This window comes from Sturnus vulgaris, chromosome 6 (assembly GCF_052056855.1).
Source record: "Sturnus vulgaris isolate bStuVul1 chromosome 6, bStuVul1.hap1, whole genome shotgun sequence".
In the NCBI taxonomy this organism is placed as follows: domain Eukaryota; kingdom Metazoa; phylum Chordata; class Aves; order Passeriformes; family Sturnidae; genus Sturnus; species Sturnus vulgaris.
Genome location: NC_142248.1, coordinates 11,730,302 through 11,748,678, shown reverse-complemented (window position 1 = coordinate 11,748,678; position 18,377 = coordinate 11,730,302). Strand labels below are relative to the sequence as shown.

Genomic DNA, 18,377 nt, shown 5'->3' with positions numbered 1-18,377 from the left:
TTGACCACAGGATGCAGCTTCCTACCATAGGAAAATGGGAGGAGAGTAACTGGTTGTAAGAAACCAGTCAGAGGTGGGGCTCTGAGTCAGTTTATAAAATAGTTGCTCACCTGCATCTGAGACATTTGAGCTATTGGTGTCTGTGGAAGCCGGGAGATGTGAGATTGCATTGCCACAGATAACACTGGATGTGTGTGTGAACGCGGCCACAATGGACCAAGATGGCAATTTGTCTCAGGTAAGAAGGGTGCAGAGCAAAGCAAGTCATCAGAGGTCTCGAGTGGTTGTGCTGCATGTAGTGCAAAGATGATACTACTTTCCTGACCTACCATTGACTATAATGACTCTATGCAGGATGAAGAAAGCCAAGGCTTCAGGACCTCAATATTGAAACTTTAAAAGTTATAGAAAACCACGGGAAGAAAATGAAAACTACTTGGGAGTAAGAGCATATTTACAAGGGGAGCATTTTGAATATTGAGGGGTTTTATTAATTTGAGAGACACCATATATGCAACTTCAGAATAAGTATTAAATAGCACGGAGGTGTACTTCAAGGTGAAAGATTAATGACAGGGTGTGTTTATGGGAGACAGGTTTGCTGTTCCTTTAACAGCCAGGGCCAGGAGCTGCTTCTCCTCCCCGTGTGTCATGAAGGGCGGACCTTACCTGGCTGCTACGCCTCTGCTCAGGCTTAGTGGGGCAAGCACAGCCCAGGCAGTGGCACCGGGCACTCAGGAAACCTCAGCTCCTGCCAGGGCTCTACAGCCAGCGCTGACCATGGGCTCCATGTCCCTGTGCCTCTGAAGTTCTCAGTTCCCAAAGAGGATTGCCTTTAAGGAAAATGTTGGTTTTTCCAGGGATAACGTTGACCCTTCTTGTTCCAGGAGCTGATCACTCAAACCTCTCAACAAGGAGACGGAGCTATGCAGCTGAATCCTGATGGGAATCAGTGGACTTCTCTTACAAAGGTACTGCAAAGGAGAATTTCAAAAGAAAACTGTAAAGGGGACTTTCCTGCTGGGTGGAGGCTGGGTGAAAACAGGTAGGGTTCAGCATCTGCCCAACAATGTAATTAGCTACTGTAACCCATTCAGTTCTCTCCATGAGGCACTGTCCCGCTTATCACTTTGATCATTCCACTTACACAGTCTTGCTTCATGTTAAATTCCTAGTGTGGCTTCCTGTCCTTGGCACATGGGGAACAATCTCTATTTAAACAAGAGTAATATCTTTAAAAGAATGGGTTTCAATAGGCTTTCTCTGCACATGTCTTGCTAAAGCACAAGGACAAGTTTCCTGCCAGCAGAGATAGCTGGAAAATTATGCCATTTATTCTCACAATAGTAGGGCAGAATCTTAAAGTGGATTTTCAACACCTGATTTCCTGAATTAACCCTTCTTCTGACCTCTAGTAAAAACTAATAGATTTCTGGGAGCCTTCAGACATGAAATCTCTCCTCTAGGAAATGAGAGGCTAGATGTGCTAGAAAATATTTTTACCCTTCCTCTCTCTAGTTTAATGCCATTTAGTAAAAATTAGGAACTCTCCCTTGTTCTGTTTTGTGATGAGGACAGTTGCTGGGCAGCAGGTGTTCTGCTCAGAGTTTAAGGAACAGCCAACCTTTTCTTGATTAGCTGAATGGAAAACCCCAAGATGAGAAAATACACTCTGCAATACAATTCTCTACACTTCAGGGGTTGAAGCACCAAACACCTCAAATTTTTTAGGCAAAACTCACAAAGCTGACAGGATTTTGGTCATTTGTTATTTATAGCTCTGTGATGTCTAAGCCGAGGCTCCTTGGTCATGACAGGCCACATCCACATGCCTGAGTATTTTGTTCAATCTGTTCTTGGCACATTGGGATCACCACAAAGGTGGCTCCAGGGGATCTGATCCATGAAACTGAGTTGAACCCTTCCAGGAATTGCCTTCTCCAAAGCCAGCCACTGACAGCATCAGTTATTGGTTCTGTAATTACTGAGCACTTTCTGTACCTGCCTCATTTCTTTGCCTTTAGGAGTTAGGTTTTAGACATAAATTCATGTGCCCTTGGTAGTCTGATCCACAGCTACTCTTGGGACCCTTAGCAGTGGTTTGACACCCTTGATTTGCACACCCAATGACCAGTTGTGCAGCTGCACAGCACAAATATTCTTGCTGTCTTTTCCTGGAGTGGGATATCTTGGTTGCTTGGAGGCTGACTTTACCTGTTTCTTCATTAGCCTACTTGCTAACTGCTCCCAGTCTCAACATGTATTCATCAGCCCTGTGCCTGCATTGATGCACTCAGGTTAAACATTTGGAGAGACTTCACATGGACATATATTCAATTAAGTCTATGAACACTGATGCACTTCACTTTTTATGAATGGACATTATTAACACAGAACATACCAAATTGTTCTGCTCAGACAGTCCAGCTAAAAGTCTTGTTCTCCTTTCCTGCAGTACCTGTGTCACACTTTTTTCTCAGTGGGTCTTATGAGGTCAGTGTCATGCTAATGCCACCTCAGGGCTGGCAATGCTCTTTTACAGTCATTTTGCAGGTGAAGTCTTTACCTGTCCATGGCCCTGTAGTTGTGCTAAGTGCCTTTTAGGTCTTTTGGAGCAGAATTTTCCTGCAGATTTGCATTCCAGCATGTTGTGTCTATTCCTCCCTCTCCATGATGGTAGAAAAAATGAGTTATGTGGAAGTTATTTATTTGGTTTTTTATGGTAAAGGGAGAGGAGATATGAACTCAAATCTCCAATATGAGATCAGAAGAGCAATATGAGAGGCTAAGAAATCTTGCATGAGGTCAGAAACATGAGCTAATATGTAAGAGGGAAAAAACAAGTTTCTTATCAGGTGTAAAACACTGTTTGCACCTCTTAGGCAAAACAGTGCAAAGAAGCTTGAAATGTGAAGAGTTTACATACTTCAAAACTAGAGAGAGATTTCTCACAAGAAGTAGTCAGAGGTGACCTTAACTCAAGAGGGCAGCTATATCCCTATAAATGAAAAACTCATGCATAGTAAGTAGCATGGTGGAAGTGCAAAGCAGCAGTCTCTTTCTCAGGTCTTAAAATCGGTTTGGGGATCAGAGGTCAGCATTTAACTCTGCAGAATATTGTACATTTAAAAGAGCAGGAATATGAGAAAATCATATCTCATAGCCCAGGAGACCGAATGTATGTAATGACTGGATAGAAGGTAATCACAATAATAATTTTATCACTTGAAAAAGGTCTAAAACATGCCTTCATTTTCTATCTTTGAAACTTTAAAAATAAATCTTCTCCCAAGCTGGGACTGAATCTTAGCACTTTATGCGGTCAGATTTTAGATAAAAAACAAATAAATGCTCTAATAGGATAAGTCCTCATAATATGCTACAGAAGAAAAGAAGTATTTCATTCTAGTACTTGATTTAGATGTTAGCAGGAAAATAAATGTATTGGCCATTTCATAATCAAATAGAAAATTCAACTAAATTGTTCCTGAGTTGAGTGTTTATCTCTCTTGATCACCTCTGTCATCTAAATATGCTATCTAGCATTCATTCCTCTCTTTGGCATGTTTGTTTTTTTCCCTGCAGATAGAATCTTCTCTGTGTTACTTACTGACTGTAAGAGTCATAAGAGCAAGAAATATCCACCAAGCAGATGTCTGTGAGTATCTGTAGTGCTCTATAGAGGAGCTGGTGGAGCTAATAGCTCCATGGGCTAATAACTAGGTCTGCTCCAAAAAAAGGTTCTTTCTAGATTTCTTCCATGAATGGAGGAAGTTCTGTTGTTGGTGCACTGGTTCCAGCAGTGAACACGGAGTGTATTTCTCTTCCTTGCATCAGCCCTTGCTCTGTGCAGAGGTAATTCCATGAGGTCACAGCTGTGCCTATCACACACAATTCTCTGTGTCCCCAAAGGGAGCAGGAAAAGCTCTGCAATCTGTTGAAAGCAAAAATGTGGAAAGATCTTCCATGTTTTCCTCTGGAGTATATTTATGTGACAAAGAACACAAAATGGTTGCGCTAATTGAGTAAATACTGAAAGATGAGAAGCCTTGTCTCAAATTTAGCCTGTATTCAAAGTTTTCTCAATGCTAAGTAATCTAAACTACCATACCCTAATTCTCTGTGTGCCAGCATTTCCAGATAAAAGCCCATCAGGTGTTGTTACATTTTGTAGCTCTTCTGTCTTCTGCTGGCCTGGAACCAAAATATAATAGAAGATTGTGTCTTTACTTATGCAGAAATCAGAAAGCTTTTTCCTAATGTTCTCTTTGGCTGAAAGAGAAGATATCACTTTGTTTCCTTAATGCTTGCTGCATTTGTCCTGGATTTTTTTATCCTTGGCTAAACTAATTGTTTGATGACACAGAATGAGGAGAAAACCCTTTGTGTTTAATGTATTTATTATATTTCTGATCACATTTATTTAGAGAAGAATCATGTCACTCTTCCTTTTTCTCCATTCCTCATATCTAAATTGTATTGTTTATTTTGAGCAAATATGCCAGTTTGTATCATAGTGTCTCTCTTTGTAAACAAAACCTCATATTGTTCAATTAATTCTTTCTTCTAGAGCAAATGCTCATTTTAGATGTATTTGTGTTTTTAATACAGTGAGCCATACTGATTGCTACGTGAGCCTGTGGCTGCCAACTGCTTCAAATGACAAATTTCAGACTAAAGCCATCAAGAATTGCAAAGATCCAGTCTGGAATGAAACTTTCTACTTCAGGATCCAGAGTCAGGTCAAGGTACTGAACTGGGACGTTTTTGGTGACTGATCAAGGGAGCTACTGAGAGGTTTTATCCTTTTGCAGAGGGAATTAAGCAATTTTCTCAAGAGGCAAGGAAGATGGAGAAAGATGTGAGAATAACTCATATCCTCACGATGGTTTTCCATGCCATGAACGATGATTGTCTCTCTCAGCCATAGTAGAATATGGCATTTGAAATGTTTGTGATTTCCTCCCATTCCACCTTGCCAGTGCCAACATGGAGTTGATTTCCTCTTCACTTCCTTCCCTTCCTGGTCTTCTTCCTTATGTCATCTCACTTCTCACAACAGCAATCCCAGGATCTCCTGCTTTGAATAAAACCTGGCACATTTCTAAAGCCCTTTTCTTTTTTCCCAGAATGTGCTGGAGCTGGCCCTCTATGATAAGGATGTGGTTACTCAGGATGACCACCTCTTCACGGTGTACTTTGACATAGCAAAACTTTCCCTGGGAGAGGAAGTCTTCATGCACTTCAAGTGTGATTCACAGGTGAGGTCTGAAACAAGAAATAGAATAGCTTGGCAAGAATGTGTTTATTAGCTTTTCTTTCTAAAATTTCACTTGTAAATTTTTGCCTTTTTTCCTCGTTGTGTGTCAGCTGTCTAGCCACATAAAAATAAGTTGGTTTTCTCTCAGATGTGGGAAAACCTCTTCACATCTGGATCTGTAGGCACACTGAAAGGTTTGGTGTTGGCCATAGATGCTCACAAATTTCAGGTTTATTGGCAAAATTGTCACTTTGCTGAGGCTGCTCCCATCGAGGGTCAAGGAGGGTGTCCATGTCAGCACCTGATGCTTTTGTCATAACCTATTACTTAGCCTAATAATTAGGAAGTAAAAACTCCGTGATCAAAAAAATGTCAAACCAGACTAGTTGCTGATTATGGAATGTGACATGGGTGTTTAAGTAAAGTCTAAGTCATACCACCCAGCTTGGCAGCAAGAAATAATCCTATCTTGAATGTTCAGGGAGACTGAAAGTTGTACACCCCATCTCCCAGTATGTTCTGTCTATCATTCTCCTTTTCCAGTTCCCTTACATTGCCTTGTGCATCTGTCATGCACCACTCAGCTGAGGAATTACCTTATCTACACACACCCAATGCATTTCATTGTCTTTAAATTCCTTATCTGACAATTCCATTCCTTGCAAAATACCAAAGGAGCAGTGTGTGGACTTCCACTAAGCTCTGGTGAAATTAAAAACTTTGGCTAGTTTTAACTCAGCTGATCACTTAGAGTGGTGCCATATCCAAACCTTTTCCTTTTGTGTTTGCACAAAACCATTTGGAGCTCATACTCTTCAAGCCTTTGTAAACGTTTTTGTCCTATATTATTAACTTTCTGGTGTCTTTAATTTGAGCAACTAAGTAGCCTACAGCATGATCTAACTTCGCTATTCATCATCCCTTCTGTCTTCACTTTTGTTTTCCTCTTGTCTGTGCTTTCTTTCCCTGAGGATTCTACTCTTTTTCACCACTTCAGAGACCAGGCCTTAATTTCAGATTTACCTGTTTCAAAGCCCTCAGCTTGCTGCCAGACAAAGATGTTTTCCTCTTCCACAACTTCTTTGAATGCCACCATTTCTCTTCCTGACACCAGAAGGCTTTGACTCTCCCCTTCAGCAGACCCCCTTTCTTTTTGCTGGCAGACTCAGAATGAGACAACATCTCCTCCTAGGTCTGTCCCTTAGGCCCCAGCAGAAGCAGGCTAGCCAAACGATTTCTGTGTTAAAAACTGCTATGACAGCCATCCACAAGCTTCCTATCAGCAGAGAATCTTGAGGCTCAAGACACACAGATGTGAGGTGGTGTGTGCCTCTATTTTAAATGCTCTGCTGGTCATAAACAGTGCATGTATACCTAGATTGTGAGAATGAGGACTTGCATTATGAGAACTTCCAGTAAACTAGTACCAAAATAATTTTTATTGCTTTATTTTCCAGAGACAAGAGGAGTTGGAGGTGGGATTTGCCTTGGATAATATGTGAGTAAACAAGAAATGAAACATAACCTGGACCAAAAAGAATCAGCAGTTCAGAGGCATGAAATAAACTAGTCTGATTGTTCAGAGTGCATCATTCCCAAGGAATCTGTGCTATGAGCTGTGTTGACAAATGGGTGAATGCCAGGATGACCTCCCTTGAACTTCAGGCAAACAGGGAGAGCACCCTAGAACCTTTTCTTTGTCTAATGTAGGGAACATTATTCGAGACCAGAATGTTTCTGGTTTGTTATGGACTTGTGCTTGAGATCAGCAAGTGGGTCCAGCTCCCTTCAGAACACAGAATGCAATAATGCACTCGATTTCTGATCCAGAGCCTTTATTGTTCTATCGTCCAACAAAGCATGGTTTTTAAAAAAATCGGATTCCATGAAACCATCCTAGGACTCAGCATAAAATCACTACATAGTTTGGCCTCAGAGCACCTTTGGCATTTTTATTTTTGCTGAACTCCAGGACTGGATGAACCAGTAGGATGACAATTGTGTCTTCACATAGTAGAGTGAGGAAACTTGTACAACGAGTCTCCTAGGACTTTTCTTTCAAATCCAATATGCAGGTAAAAATATGCAAGAGGAAAATCAGGAGAAGGGTGGGGCTTATGAACTATACTGTAATTTTAATGAGTTGTAAATGCATTTTTCTTTTTGTTTCCTAGTTCAGGCCCTCCTGAAACCATCATTACTAATGGAGTGCTAGTGGTGAGTGTTGTATTTCATCATCTTTCTTGTCCTGTTGCCACACTTATTTCACTTGACTCACAGTCATCAGGACAACATACCCCTTGACTGAGACAGCCAGCACTGAAACATTGCCATTTCCCACTTCATCCTGACACATCCTTGTGGATGGCACCTCTGGAGACACTGTGGCTGGAACAGCCTGGAGCTCCCCCATCCCAACACTCCTTCACTGTTGCATAGGAAACACATGGAAGTAGTTTAGATCTGAGACATCAGTGCAGCAGTGAATTCTTCCTTAGACATCACTCGTCCCAAATTCCCATATTGCCAAAGTGAGAGGGTTTGTCCTGTCCCATGCACATATCATTTCCCACATTCATAACTGTGCTTTTTACACAGGGACTTCCCATCCCTGACATTTTCTCATTTATTTTCTTTGCTTGCTCATGAATTGTATTTAAAAGAATCCTCACATCTCTGGGATCCTGAAAGTACTGTTTTTCACTTTGTCTTCTCCCTTCTGCAAGCCCTGTTCATCCACACTGCACTCCTGCCTTGCCCTGGTTCTGTCCCATTTAGACTAGGAAATAGAAGGTGATATGGGAAAATTCCGTGCCATGATGTATTTTACTGTTCACATCTCTTACAGTCTCGCAAAATCTGCTGCTTAGAAGTTCAGGTGGTTGAGAAGAAGAAAAAGGAGAAGAAATCAAGTAAGGTTATTTCTCCATCAGCTATTTTTAACTGATGTGCTAATATTATGAACATAATTGGCTTAATGTAAGAATTAAAAAGCCCCAACAAATCCAAATCATGAGAACAGCCTTGTGATAGACTCTGTAAGAGTTTTTGTTACAAGTTTTGATGAGAAAACTAATGTGTGTCTGCTTTTGTGTCATTTCCATAGAAAAAGAATTCTCCTTTAAAGTGCAAGGCTCTTATGAAGGTACCCAGGACATTGTGCTGGGATCTAATCTGGTCTTCAGCTCCTCCTCTCCTGCCAAATTCCACTATGCCAGATACAAGCAGCCAACGCTGGATGTTACACTACCAGCGAAGAAACAACCTCCCTCCTCGGTATGTTACAACTGAGCTTTAGAAAACATAATAACGGCATGTAAAATATTAGACACCATAAATAGTAACATTAATTTGCATTGTGGGCAGAGAGTAACATTCCTTACAATATAAGCCTGGGTTTATTTGTATTTTTTCAGCACTCACGTGTGTATGATACAGGCTTTCCAAATGTGGAACTTCATTCCATTCCAAGTGGAAAAAACCTGATCTTAGCAGAGGTGAGTACCTGCTTTTTTGTGGGAGAGGCTGAGAAACCTGGATGTGGAAGTCTGCATCCCCCTGGTGATTACCATGGTACTTTCTGACAATGTAAGCCTGCAGACAAAAATACCACAGCCTAGCAGTGGTAGGACTTTGAGCATTGAGGCCGGGTTGTGCCTCATTCTGTTTGAACAGATGTGGGGCATCTTGCCACTGCATCCCAGTCTTACTTCACACTTAATGCTGAAGCTCTGCTCTTCCCCTTCTCGAACACCAGCAGGGCACCTGAACTGACTGAGGCAGCATCAGACTCCTGCTGATGCTGACAAATGCTTTACACTTTTAGACCTGTGGTTAACAAAATCCATGCAGAATGAAAGGATCACGACTGTTTTGGGGTATAAGCCACAGAAAGGGTGGAACAACTGCTGCTTTGTAGAATTATAGTTCTGGCTGGCTGCCTCAGAGGTACTGTTAGTAGAGATGGGTAAGGTTTACATTATCATTATTCTGTAAACAGCAGTTATTCTCAGATGTTACCTTTACTGGAAAACATTAAAAATTGTTGAACAACTTCCCTTTCAGTAAAACACTACAGACAATTTGCATAGGCTGCTGGATTATTCAAGCTACTGATTATTCAGTGCTCCTGATTTGTACCCACATTGCTAGGATGGCACAAGATAAAATTCCTCCTCAGGCTGCAGGGAAGAAGCAGGTTGTCAGCACTCACATTGTTCACATTCTTGCTTTCCAGGATAAAAGATTCGATTTATATGCGAAGGCAGAAGACTGGTAAGAGACTTGGCCACTCTTGGAGGTTAACTTTTACTTAGCTGAACTCATCTCACCCTAGGCTCTTTACTGGGGAGGAGGCACTCACAGCAGGACTGTAGGTGATGTGGCATTCACATGAGCTGGGAACAATTGCATGTAGTGTAGTGGATAATACACGTGGGTAACCCATACTGAGACGTGAATAATGAAAAAATATGCATAAAAATAAAAACAGAAAAAATAATGCTACAAGTCAATTATGCTACCCACTGTTATGCTCAGCACAGTGTTTTACATTTTCTTTAACACTGGGTAAGAGCACAGACGGTTACCTGGAAATGTTGATTATGAATTAGGAAAAATTTCTGCCTAATTCAAGAAAGTATGATAAGTTTTTCCTATAGCTCTCAGCTCACTAAAATATGAGAGAATCCAGAAATTAGCTGCAGGAATGTCTTTCCTTAGGTTTTGTTTTGATAACGTCTTAGAAATTTATCTGTCCTTTTTTTCTATCCTTCTTTCATGCAGCATTGTATACTTGCTTGGGAGTGTAGGAAAGGGACCTCCTGTAAACGTAGTATTTTGTGGGTCAGATACATTTTATTACATTGGAAACTCTGAGCTTGTCTACCAATAATAAAATGGAATATTCTTTTTTCCTGATCTCTGCTTCAGCCCAGACCACCTTGATGTGCGTTTAGGATTTGACCTCTGCAAACAGGAGAAAGACTTTCTTTCCAAAAGGAAGAATTATGTTATTCCTGCTCTGAAGAAGGTTCTGCAGCTGGAACAGGATCTGCTGGACCATGAGGTCTGTAGGGAAAGCATTTAAAACATCTCCCCAGTGCTTAGCAGTGAAAGCATAATGGCATAATACAACCTCTTTTTCTTTACAGTTAATTTTTTTCTGATCTTTCGTTGTCTTAAAACTTATGTATACCTTCAATACTGCCCCATACTTCTAAATTGACCCTGCTGTTTGTGTCCTTTGCTGCTATCCTGAGTTTAACTCTTTTCTTGCTACACCTTTCTTGGGAGCCTGATAAGATATTCCTTATATAAGAACAACTTCTTCTACACTCTTCACCCTATTATTGTTATCCTTGTTGATAGTCCCTCCTTTCTTTGACCTGTGAGATTTCTTTGTAATTCCTGCCTTTTCAACTGATTTTTTTTTCTCTCTTACTATTCTCTTGGTTTGAACTAATACGTTTTTATTTGTTTTGTACCAAACATCTATGCTGAACTCATCGGAAACAAGTGTGAGATATCTAAGCAAAAATGGTCATTGCTTTTATTCCTGTTCTCCTTTATAAAATAAATGGTAGGTTATATTTCAGCAGGAATCATTTAGAAAGAAGTCTGTGCCTGGGCACACGTGGTGGTGTCAGGCTGTGGTATCAGGAGGTCTCTGCTGAGAGCTGTGGTCAGGTGCAGCTGCTGTGTGACACCGACCCTTTGTGTCCCTGTGTTGCACAGACCCCGGTGGTGGCTGTCATGACCACGGGAGGAGGGATGAGATCCTTGACTGCACTCTATGGCAGCCTGAGGGGGCTCAAGAAGCTCAATGTCTTGGACTGTGCCACCTACCTGACTGGCTTGTCTGGTACTACCTGGTGAGTGGGATGGGCAGCCCTTGGCTGGTGTCTCCCTGATGGCACCAAAGTGCTGAGGCAGGCTGGGGATGACACACAATAGTTTACCCATAATAACTTCTCAGCAGTCATACTTCTTCATCTGCTTCCAAAATTGACAGTATAAAGTCTTTTCATGGGGGGAAGTCACATAATTTGCAACTGCATGAAAACAAGTGTTTTTCTAAAAATGGTTTATGGAAAAGCTGTTTTGACAGGAGTAATGACTGTGACTTCAAAGGGAACGTGACAGTTTCACAGGGAACTGAAGACAGGAAACCTTAATTTCAAATCAAGAACTTCAAACAGAAACATAAAATGTAGATATTGCCTACCTCAAACCTTGGTGTGCCTTTTATTCCCTCGTCAATATGTATTTCCTCTTCCTAGGACCATGTCAAACTTGTACAGAGATGCTGAATGGTCACGAAAGGATCTCGACAAGCAAATCAGTGAGGCTCGAAAACATATGACAAAATGCAAAATAAATTCCTTTTCCTTGGAATATTTGAAGTATTACAAAAAGCAGCTGTCCCAACGGAAAAGAGAGGGCCGCAAAACATCTTTTATAGATCTCTGGGGTCTTGTCCTGGAATCTTTTTTGCACGATGGGGTACAGTATATCATAAAGCAGCACTTACAGTCACTTACCATTTTCTGAAAATTTATTTCTGGAGAAGATATTTTCCTGTTGGCTCTGAGAAAAGCAGTTTGCTACAAGACTGTGCAAGCAAATGCGCAGCTGTCTCTAAAACATTTGGTGCCAGCCTTGTAGATACTCATCCATGATAGAAATCAGCATTCTTGCTTGTGAAATTTTGAATATGTTTTTCTGAGAAAACTCCAAGACTAGCATTTTGAAACAGTATTACAGTTTAAGAATGATTTTTCATATTCAGTAAGTTACTTGTTAAGAAATATCAAAATTGCAGACATTATGCACGCCCATGAGAGGTGTTAACATAAGGACCTGCAGACTTTTGAAAGGTGTGAGATCTTCCATAAAGCTGCAGCATAATTCAATAATATGTTTTATATCAAAAGTATTGCTTTTGTTCTTTATTTTTTCTTTTAATTTTCATCTTAATGCATCATCAAATAATCTGGCATCAGATTGGATGGCTGGAGGTATTTCAGTAACAGAATGCTTATGGGAATTTTGAAAAATATGGAACATTTCAGAAGATAAGCAGAGCACATATTATACATTAGAGGCAGGATTTTTTCTGCCCTGCAAGCTTAGATGCAGAGATAATATTGCCATGCTAATTTTTGTCTCTGTGTAACCGTATTTCTGGAATCACAGAAAGACAACCACAGACTCTCTGATCAGCAATGGGCCATTGATCGTGGTCAGAACCCACTTCCTATCTACACTGCAGTCAATGTCAAGAACAACTACAGCACTCTGGATTTCAAAGGTAATTATGAGACTTCTGACAGTCATTTGTGTTTATATTTAAGATAGTAAATTGTGAAACTGTCTTTTTAGACAGTCTAAAAACCCCCTCTTATTTGAAGACCAGAATCTCAGCTGATGTATATTCATATAATAGCCTTGTGGTAAAAGTTTGACTGGCTATGCAACAGACTCAAAAATACTCCAAAGCCTTTCCATGCTCATGAATTTTCATTTGCAGCATGCTTATAACTCATTGCCATTGGTCCAAAATATTAGACTCAAAAAAATTACTGTGAGGGCTGTAATAAAACATGGTTCTCTTCTCTGGGTTCTTTTCTACAGAATGGGTGGAGTTCACCCCATATGAGGTGGGATTGCAAAAGTATGGAGTTTTTGTTCGCACTGAGGATTTTGGCAGTGAGTTCTTCATGGGACGACTGATGAAGAAGGTCCCTGAATCCAGGATCTGCTTCTTGGAAGGTAAGCTATTGAAAACAGCAAATTGTTTTATTGCTTGTTTTGTGGTGCAGGCTTTTTTGTTTAGTTTTATTTTTAGTTTATTTTTTAATGTGAGCTATATAAACTACACACTAATAAAGTATTGGTGCAGGACTAACATGGAAGTTTCACAAGAGAGGGTAAATATCTCTTTGCTGAATTAATACTTACTATAATGGATTCAGTTTACAGTAAAGAAGACAATTCAAAGGGACAGTCAAAGAGTTATATACAGGCTTTGATTAAAATATAGTATGGCTTCCATTACAACAATAAAATTGAGGTCCTTGGGAATCCAAAGTTCAGCTCATGCTACCCCAGAAGGGTGAACTTCCGAGCCTATTGCCTGTCTCACGGGTAGTCAGGATTCTGTATGTTCCCTTTAAACATTTTACATGAGCCTTCGTGCTGCATCAGGGTGTGTTGGAGCATGCCAGACCCTCCTGCTCCAGAGTCCCAGGCCACATGTCACTGGCTCCAGGTTCCACACGGCCTGGGCAAGGCTGGGGGGAGAACAGCACAGCCATCCTTGAGACATTTTTGCTGTTGACTGAAGCAGAGCCTGGATATGTGTTTTCCTGACAAGCTGTCAGCTTGTGACTGATTTCACAAGCAAGCTTCTCTTTGGCTGGCCACTCCACCGAGCAGGAAGGAGACTGTAGTATTTTAGCCTCAGTCTGTGCTGGATTGTCACACATTTGCACCCCCTGAATGAAAAAACAACGAGAACTTGTGCCCTAATGGATAACCAAAGAAACTGCTTTTCAAGCTCAAAAATGCATGGTCAAAACTGATCCTTTGGTGTGTTAACAGGCTTATTCTCAAAAAGGAAATCCTACAAAAGCAGATGCTCTAGGATTATGTTGTACTTATGCCTTCATCAATATTATTCCACATCAAATCTGTTGGATTGTAAACTTTCATCCTTTCTTTTTATACAAGCTTCATGATACTTGTTGGTTTTTTTTCCTAAAAATACAAATTCCATATTAATTCACAAAGATCTCTATCCCTAAGTACTGTAAGACAAAAACTGGATACCAAAAATCAGGTTTAAAAACCAGTAGCCAAACAGAAATTGCACGTCATGCTTTTAAAACAAAGTAACAAAAACCAAACTTCACAAGTTTCATCTCATTCTTGCGGTTTGAGAATCATAATATGTGAATGTTTGAGTTAGAAAGCTCTTTTCTTTTACAGGCATATGGAGTAGTTTATTTTCATTCAATGTGTTATATATCTGGAATTTGTCCCATTCATCAGAAGATTTCTGGCACAGATGGACTCGGGACCAAATTGACAATATAGGTAAACAACCATATTTCTTTTTCACTGTGTATTTATTGTTAAATGGAGTTACATGTCTCATACTGCAAAGTACAATTGAATAATTTAAAAATCTCCAGTGCTGTGATCTATCAGGAGTCAACACTGATGTTTGTAGGTGATTAAAACGTTCAGCAATAATAAGATTGATCTGTAAATTATTAATAAAGCAAAGTGATTTTGTCTGCTTCAAGTGGGAGCTACAGGAATACAAAGCACAGTAGCTGTCCTTTTCCAAAGCCTACATTCAGTCTGTTCCACAAATGCGTGTATGTCTGGAGCAGACTTTTATTGCTGTTTGACACCGTATCTTGGGGGGTTTTATCCAAGCCTTACTGTGTAAGGAAATGGTATTTGTCCAGTAAGAGTAGCTTCTAACTTTCTGTTTTGTTCGGTCACTTTTGGTTGTTGGTTCTTTTCAAAAGGGAAAGCATCAGGGTTTATTACTTACCTTGACTTCTGGAGGTAAGAATTCCTCCTTGGGATTCTTCGCACCTTGTCCTGGGCAGGTGTTGTATCTCAATACTGTGTGTTGGGCAGGTGTTGTATTTCAATACACACAGTGTATGGGATAGGGGCTGTGTCTCAGTGCAGTGTATGGGATAGGGGCTGTATCAGTGCAGTGTATGGGATAGGGGCTGTGTCTCAGGGCAGTGTATGGGATAGGGGCTGTGTCTCAGTGCAGTGTATGGGATAGGGGCTGTATCAGTGCAGTGTATGGGATAGGGGCTGTGTCTCAGTGCAGTGTATGGGATAGGGGCTGTGTCTCAGTGCAGTGTATGGGATAGGGGCTGTGTCTCAGTGCAGGGTATGGGATAGGGGCTGTATCAGTGCAGTGTATTGGATAGGGGCTGTATCAGTGCAGTGTATTGGATAGGGGCTGTGTCTCAGTGCAGTGTATGGGATAGGGGCTGTATCTCAGTGCAGTGTATGGGATAGGGGCTGTGTCTCAGTGCAGTGTATGGGATGGGTGTGATTTATCAGTGTTTCCCCCAGAGGAGGAGCCCCCGCTGCCCTCGCAGCCGCAGGAGCTGCGGACGCGGCTGTTCACCCCGCCCGGGCCCCTGGGCAGAGCCCTGCGCTCTGCGCTCACCGACCGCGCCTGCATCGCCCAGGAGCACAACTTCCTCCGCGGCTTCCAGATGCACAGCGACTACCTGGAGAACACGCACTTCCGCAGGTGGAAAGGTACCTGATATTGAACCCGTTCTCTGAGGTTGGAGGCCAGGTTTGGGCACAATCTCTATTAGATCAACCTGTGACTGACCATGCTGCAGGACACATAGCATGGCGTGGCATTGAGCTGTATGTCAGTGGTTTGGTGGTGGCACTCACCTGTGGAGATTGGGCCACCAGGTCCTTCCTTCACGAATGTTGTTGCTGCAGGTCCAAAACTGTGTGTGACTGGAGCTGAGAGGGCAGAAGAGAAGGGATATGGCAAATCTCCCTTCCCCAAGGACTGTAACCAGTTATGGCTCTGTGGACATGGTGTAAGGGTGGAAAAACAGGCCAACAAGTTTTGCAGTATTGCACTTACAGGAAGACTATTTTTTCTTTCAGATACTGTGTTAGACACATTTCCCAACCAGCTGACACAATCAGATGAATTCCTGTCTCTGGTAGATACTGGATTTTTCATCAATACAAGCATCATGCCACTTTTAAAACCAGAGAGAAAGGTGGATGTCATCCTGCATTTAAATTATAGTGCAGGATCCCAGATACAGGTGAGAGTAATTGAAACAGTCTATTTCTTCTTTAATATGGCTATACCTATAATTTTTTAACACTTGGATACTTTTTATATTGGTCCTAAGACCAATAACTCTTAACTGTGAGCATTTTTAACTTAATGATGAAGAGCAATACATCTTATATAGTCTGCATGTAGTCTCGTTTGTTTTTCTTGTATAATAAACTGTATTGTGCTAAGACTCGGGAAAAAAAAGGCAACAAAAAAACTTATTTCCAGTGACACAGTGCATTTTATTAGGGATTAAGAGCTTTTGCACAAACAGCTTAGAAAATGTCTACTTTATTACTGGACTCCAAGAAATCCTGAGACTTAAAATCCTATTTTAAGTCTTAGTACTGCTCTGTTCCTTGATCCAGCCTTTGGACCAGACCTGCAAGTACTGCTCTGAGCAGGGAATCATTTTTCCCAAAGTGGACTTGAGTGAAGAAGACAGGAAACACCTGAAGGAGTGTTACCTCTTTGACGGTGCTGAGACTCCAGGAGCACCAGTACTGCTGTTTTTCCCACTAGTTAATGATACCTTCCAAAAATACAAAGCACCAGGCAAGTACTCAAACATGTTAAAAAGAAAGTTTCCATCATGGACAGCCTATTAAAAGGAATATATTTAATACTCCAACTTTTGAACTTCACTGTTGACTCTTTTCAGTATATCAAACGTTTCTGTTGCTTGAAGTTAATTTTTTTAACCATGTGAGATTTGATGCCAGAGCTGTGATGTTTAAATTCCTAAGCTAGTTATCTTGCAGGTAATTAGTTTTCAGGTAACTTTGATGTATCTAATATTGTGTATATCCATAGATACATACTGTACTTCAGGTACAGCTAAGAGCTACAGTGCAGACCTACGTAGAATAATCACCTTTTTTTCTCCCCTTATCCTGTGAAGCCACTGGTATGCACTTGAGCCAGGGACTGAGCTGTCAATTTGAATAAGAATTATTTGTTTGTTGTTTGTTTTTTTTTTTTTTTAATTAAAGCCAAATGAGTAATTTACACTGTGAGGTCTCTCTGTGGAGAGACATCTCCTTTCCTTCCTCTGTTTATGACCAGAGTGGTTTTTCTCAGCATTGATTTCTCACCCCTTCCTCCTAGGTCAGAGGCGCTCAGAGTCAGAGATGGAGGATGGCAAAGTTGATCTCTACGGCTGCTGCTCCCCGTATTCAACATATTCCCTTCAGTACACTGAGAAGGAGTACGACCGCCTGGTTCAGCTGGGGGAATACAACATCCTCAATAATGAAGACCTCATTATACAGGCCCTGCGCACAGCAGTGGCACGGAAAAGGCAGATAAAGAAATAATGTCACGCCAGAGAGGGTGCTTTTAGTCCCTTAACCTACCGAGGGACTGAAGGTCTGTTACTATCAGCTAGCAGGCTTCAAAGCATTCCTGCTCAATCCCACTAAATGGTAATCTCAGGTGAACAAAAAAGACTGAAGAAAAGCCTTTTCTCCGAAGAATTTCACTGCAGCAAATCATTGCAATTAAGTTACAACAATGGGGTATGAATCGTTGTATGGTACAGAGGATGGGCAGCCACAGAGAAGGTGCTAAAATGATAATAAACATGGTGCTTGTTGCCCTGAGAAAGAGATTTAAGTGTTTAAGCCTGACATCTTTACAGCAGACCACATTAAAAGCATATTTTATTAACTTGGCTTGTGTTTTGTATTTGCAAGGTGGTGCTGAGACAAGCAGCAACCTTTGGGACAGGTTTGTGACTGGGGTCATTGCACACTGCATGCTTAGAGAAAAACACATGCTGTATGGAGAACAGCGCTTCGGAAAGGGACCTGGAGTCTGTGGCAAGTTGGATGTGAGTCAGCAGTGCCCTGGCAGCCACGAGGGCCAACCCTGTCCTGGGGGACATCAGGGACAGCATCACCAGCTGGGCAAGGGAGGGGATTGTCCTGCTCTGCTCTGCACTGGGGCAGCCTCACCTGCAGTCCTGTGTGTGGTTTGGATGCTACAATGGGACAAGAAAGATTTTAGGCTGTGAGAGAGTGTCCAAACAAGGGCATTGAACACCATGAAAAACCTCGACAGGAACTGTATGAGGAGTGGCTGAGGTCACTTGGTCTGTTCATCCTGGAGAAGACTGAGGGGAGAGCCCACTGCAATCTGCAATATAAAAAGCTTGTTGGTTTGTCAGGTTTTGGGTTGTTTTTTGGTTGGTTGGATTTTTTTTGTGAGTTTGTGGATTTTTGGGATTTGGTTTTTGTTTTTTTTTTTTTTGCTGTA

General features: G+C 41.3%; 1 protein-coding gene across 1 annotated transcript; it reads left to right on the top strand.

The window, feature by feature from the left end:
- The first annotated feature begins 211 nt into the window (after positions 1 to 211).
- Positions 212 to 17,723, top strand: LOC106848940 (cytosolic phospholipase A2 epsilon-like). Its single transcript, XM_088166590.1, has 22 exons — positions 212 to 238; positions 888 to 971; positions 3,586 to 3,658; positions 4,612 to 4,748; positions 5,130 to 5,261; positions 6,718 to 6,758; positions 7,309 to 7,335; positions 7,435 to 7,477; positions 8,109 to 8,172; positions 8,367 to 8,536; positions 8,677 to 8,757; positions 9,498 to 9,535; positions 10,193 to 10,328; positions 10,997 to 11,133; positions 11,542 to 11,764; positions 12,458 to 12,572; positions 12,896 to 13,033; positions 14,252 to 14,359; positions 15,374 to 15,565; positions 15,938 to 16,104; positions 16,490 to 16,676; positions 17,229 to 17,723. Exons 1-22 carry the CDS (start codon positions 212 to 214, stop codon positions 17,435 to 17,437), a joined length of 2,529 nt encoding a protein of 842 aa, XP_088022716.1. The 3' UTR covers positions 17,438 to 17,723.
- Positions 17,724 to 18,377: the final 654 nt, after the last annotated feature.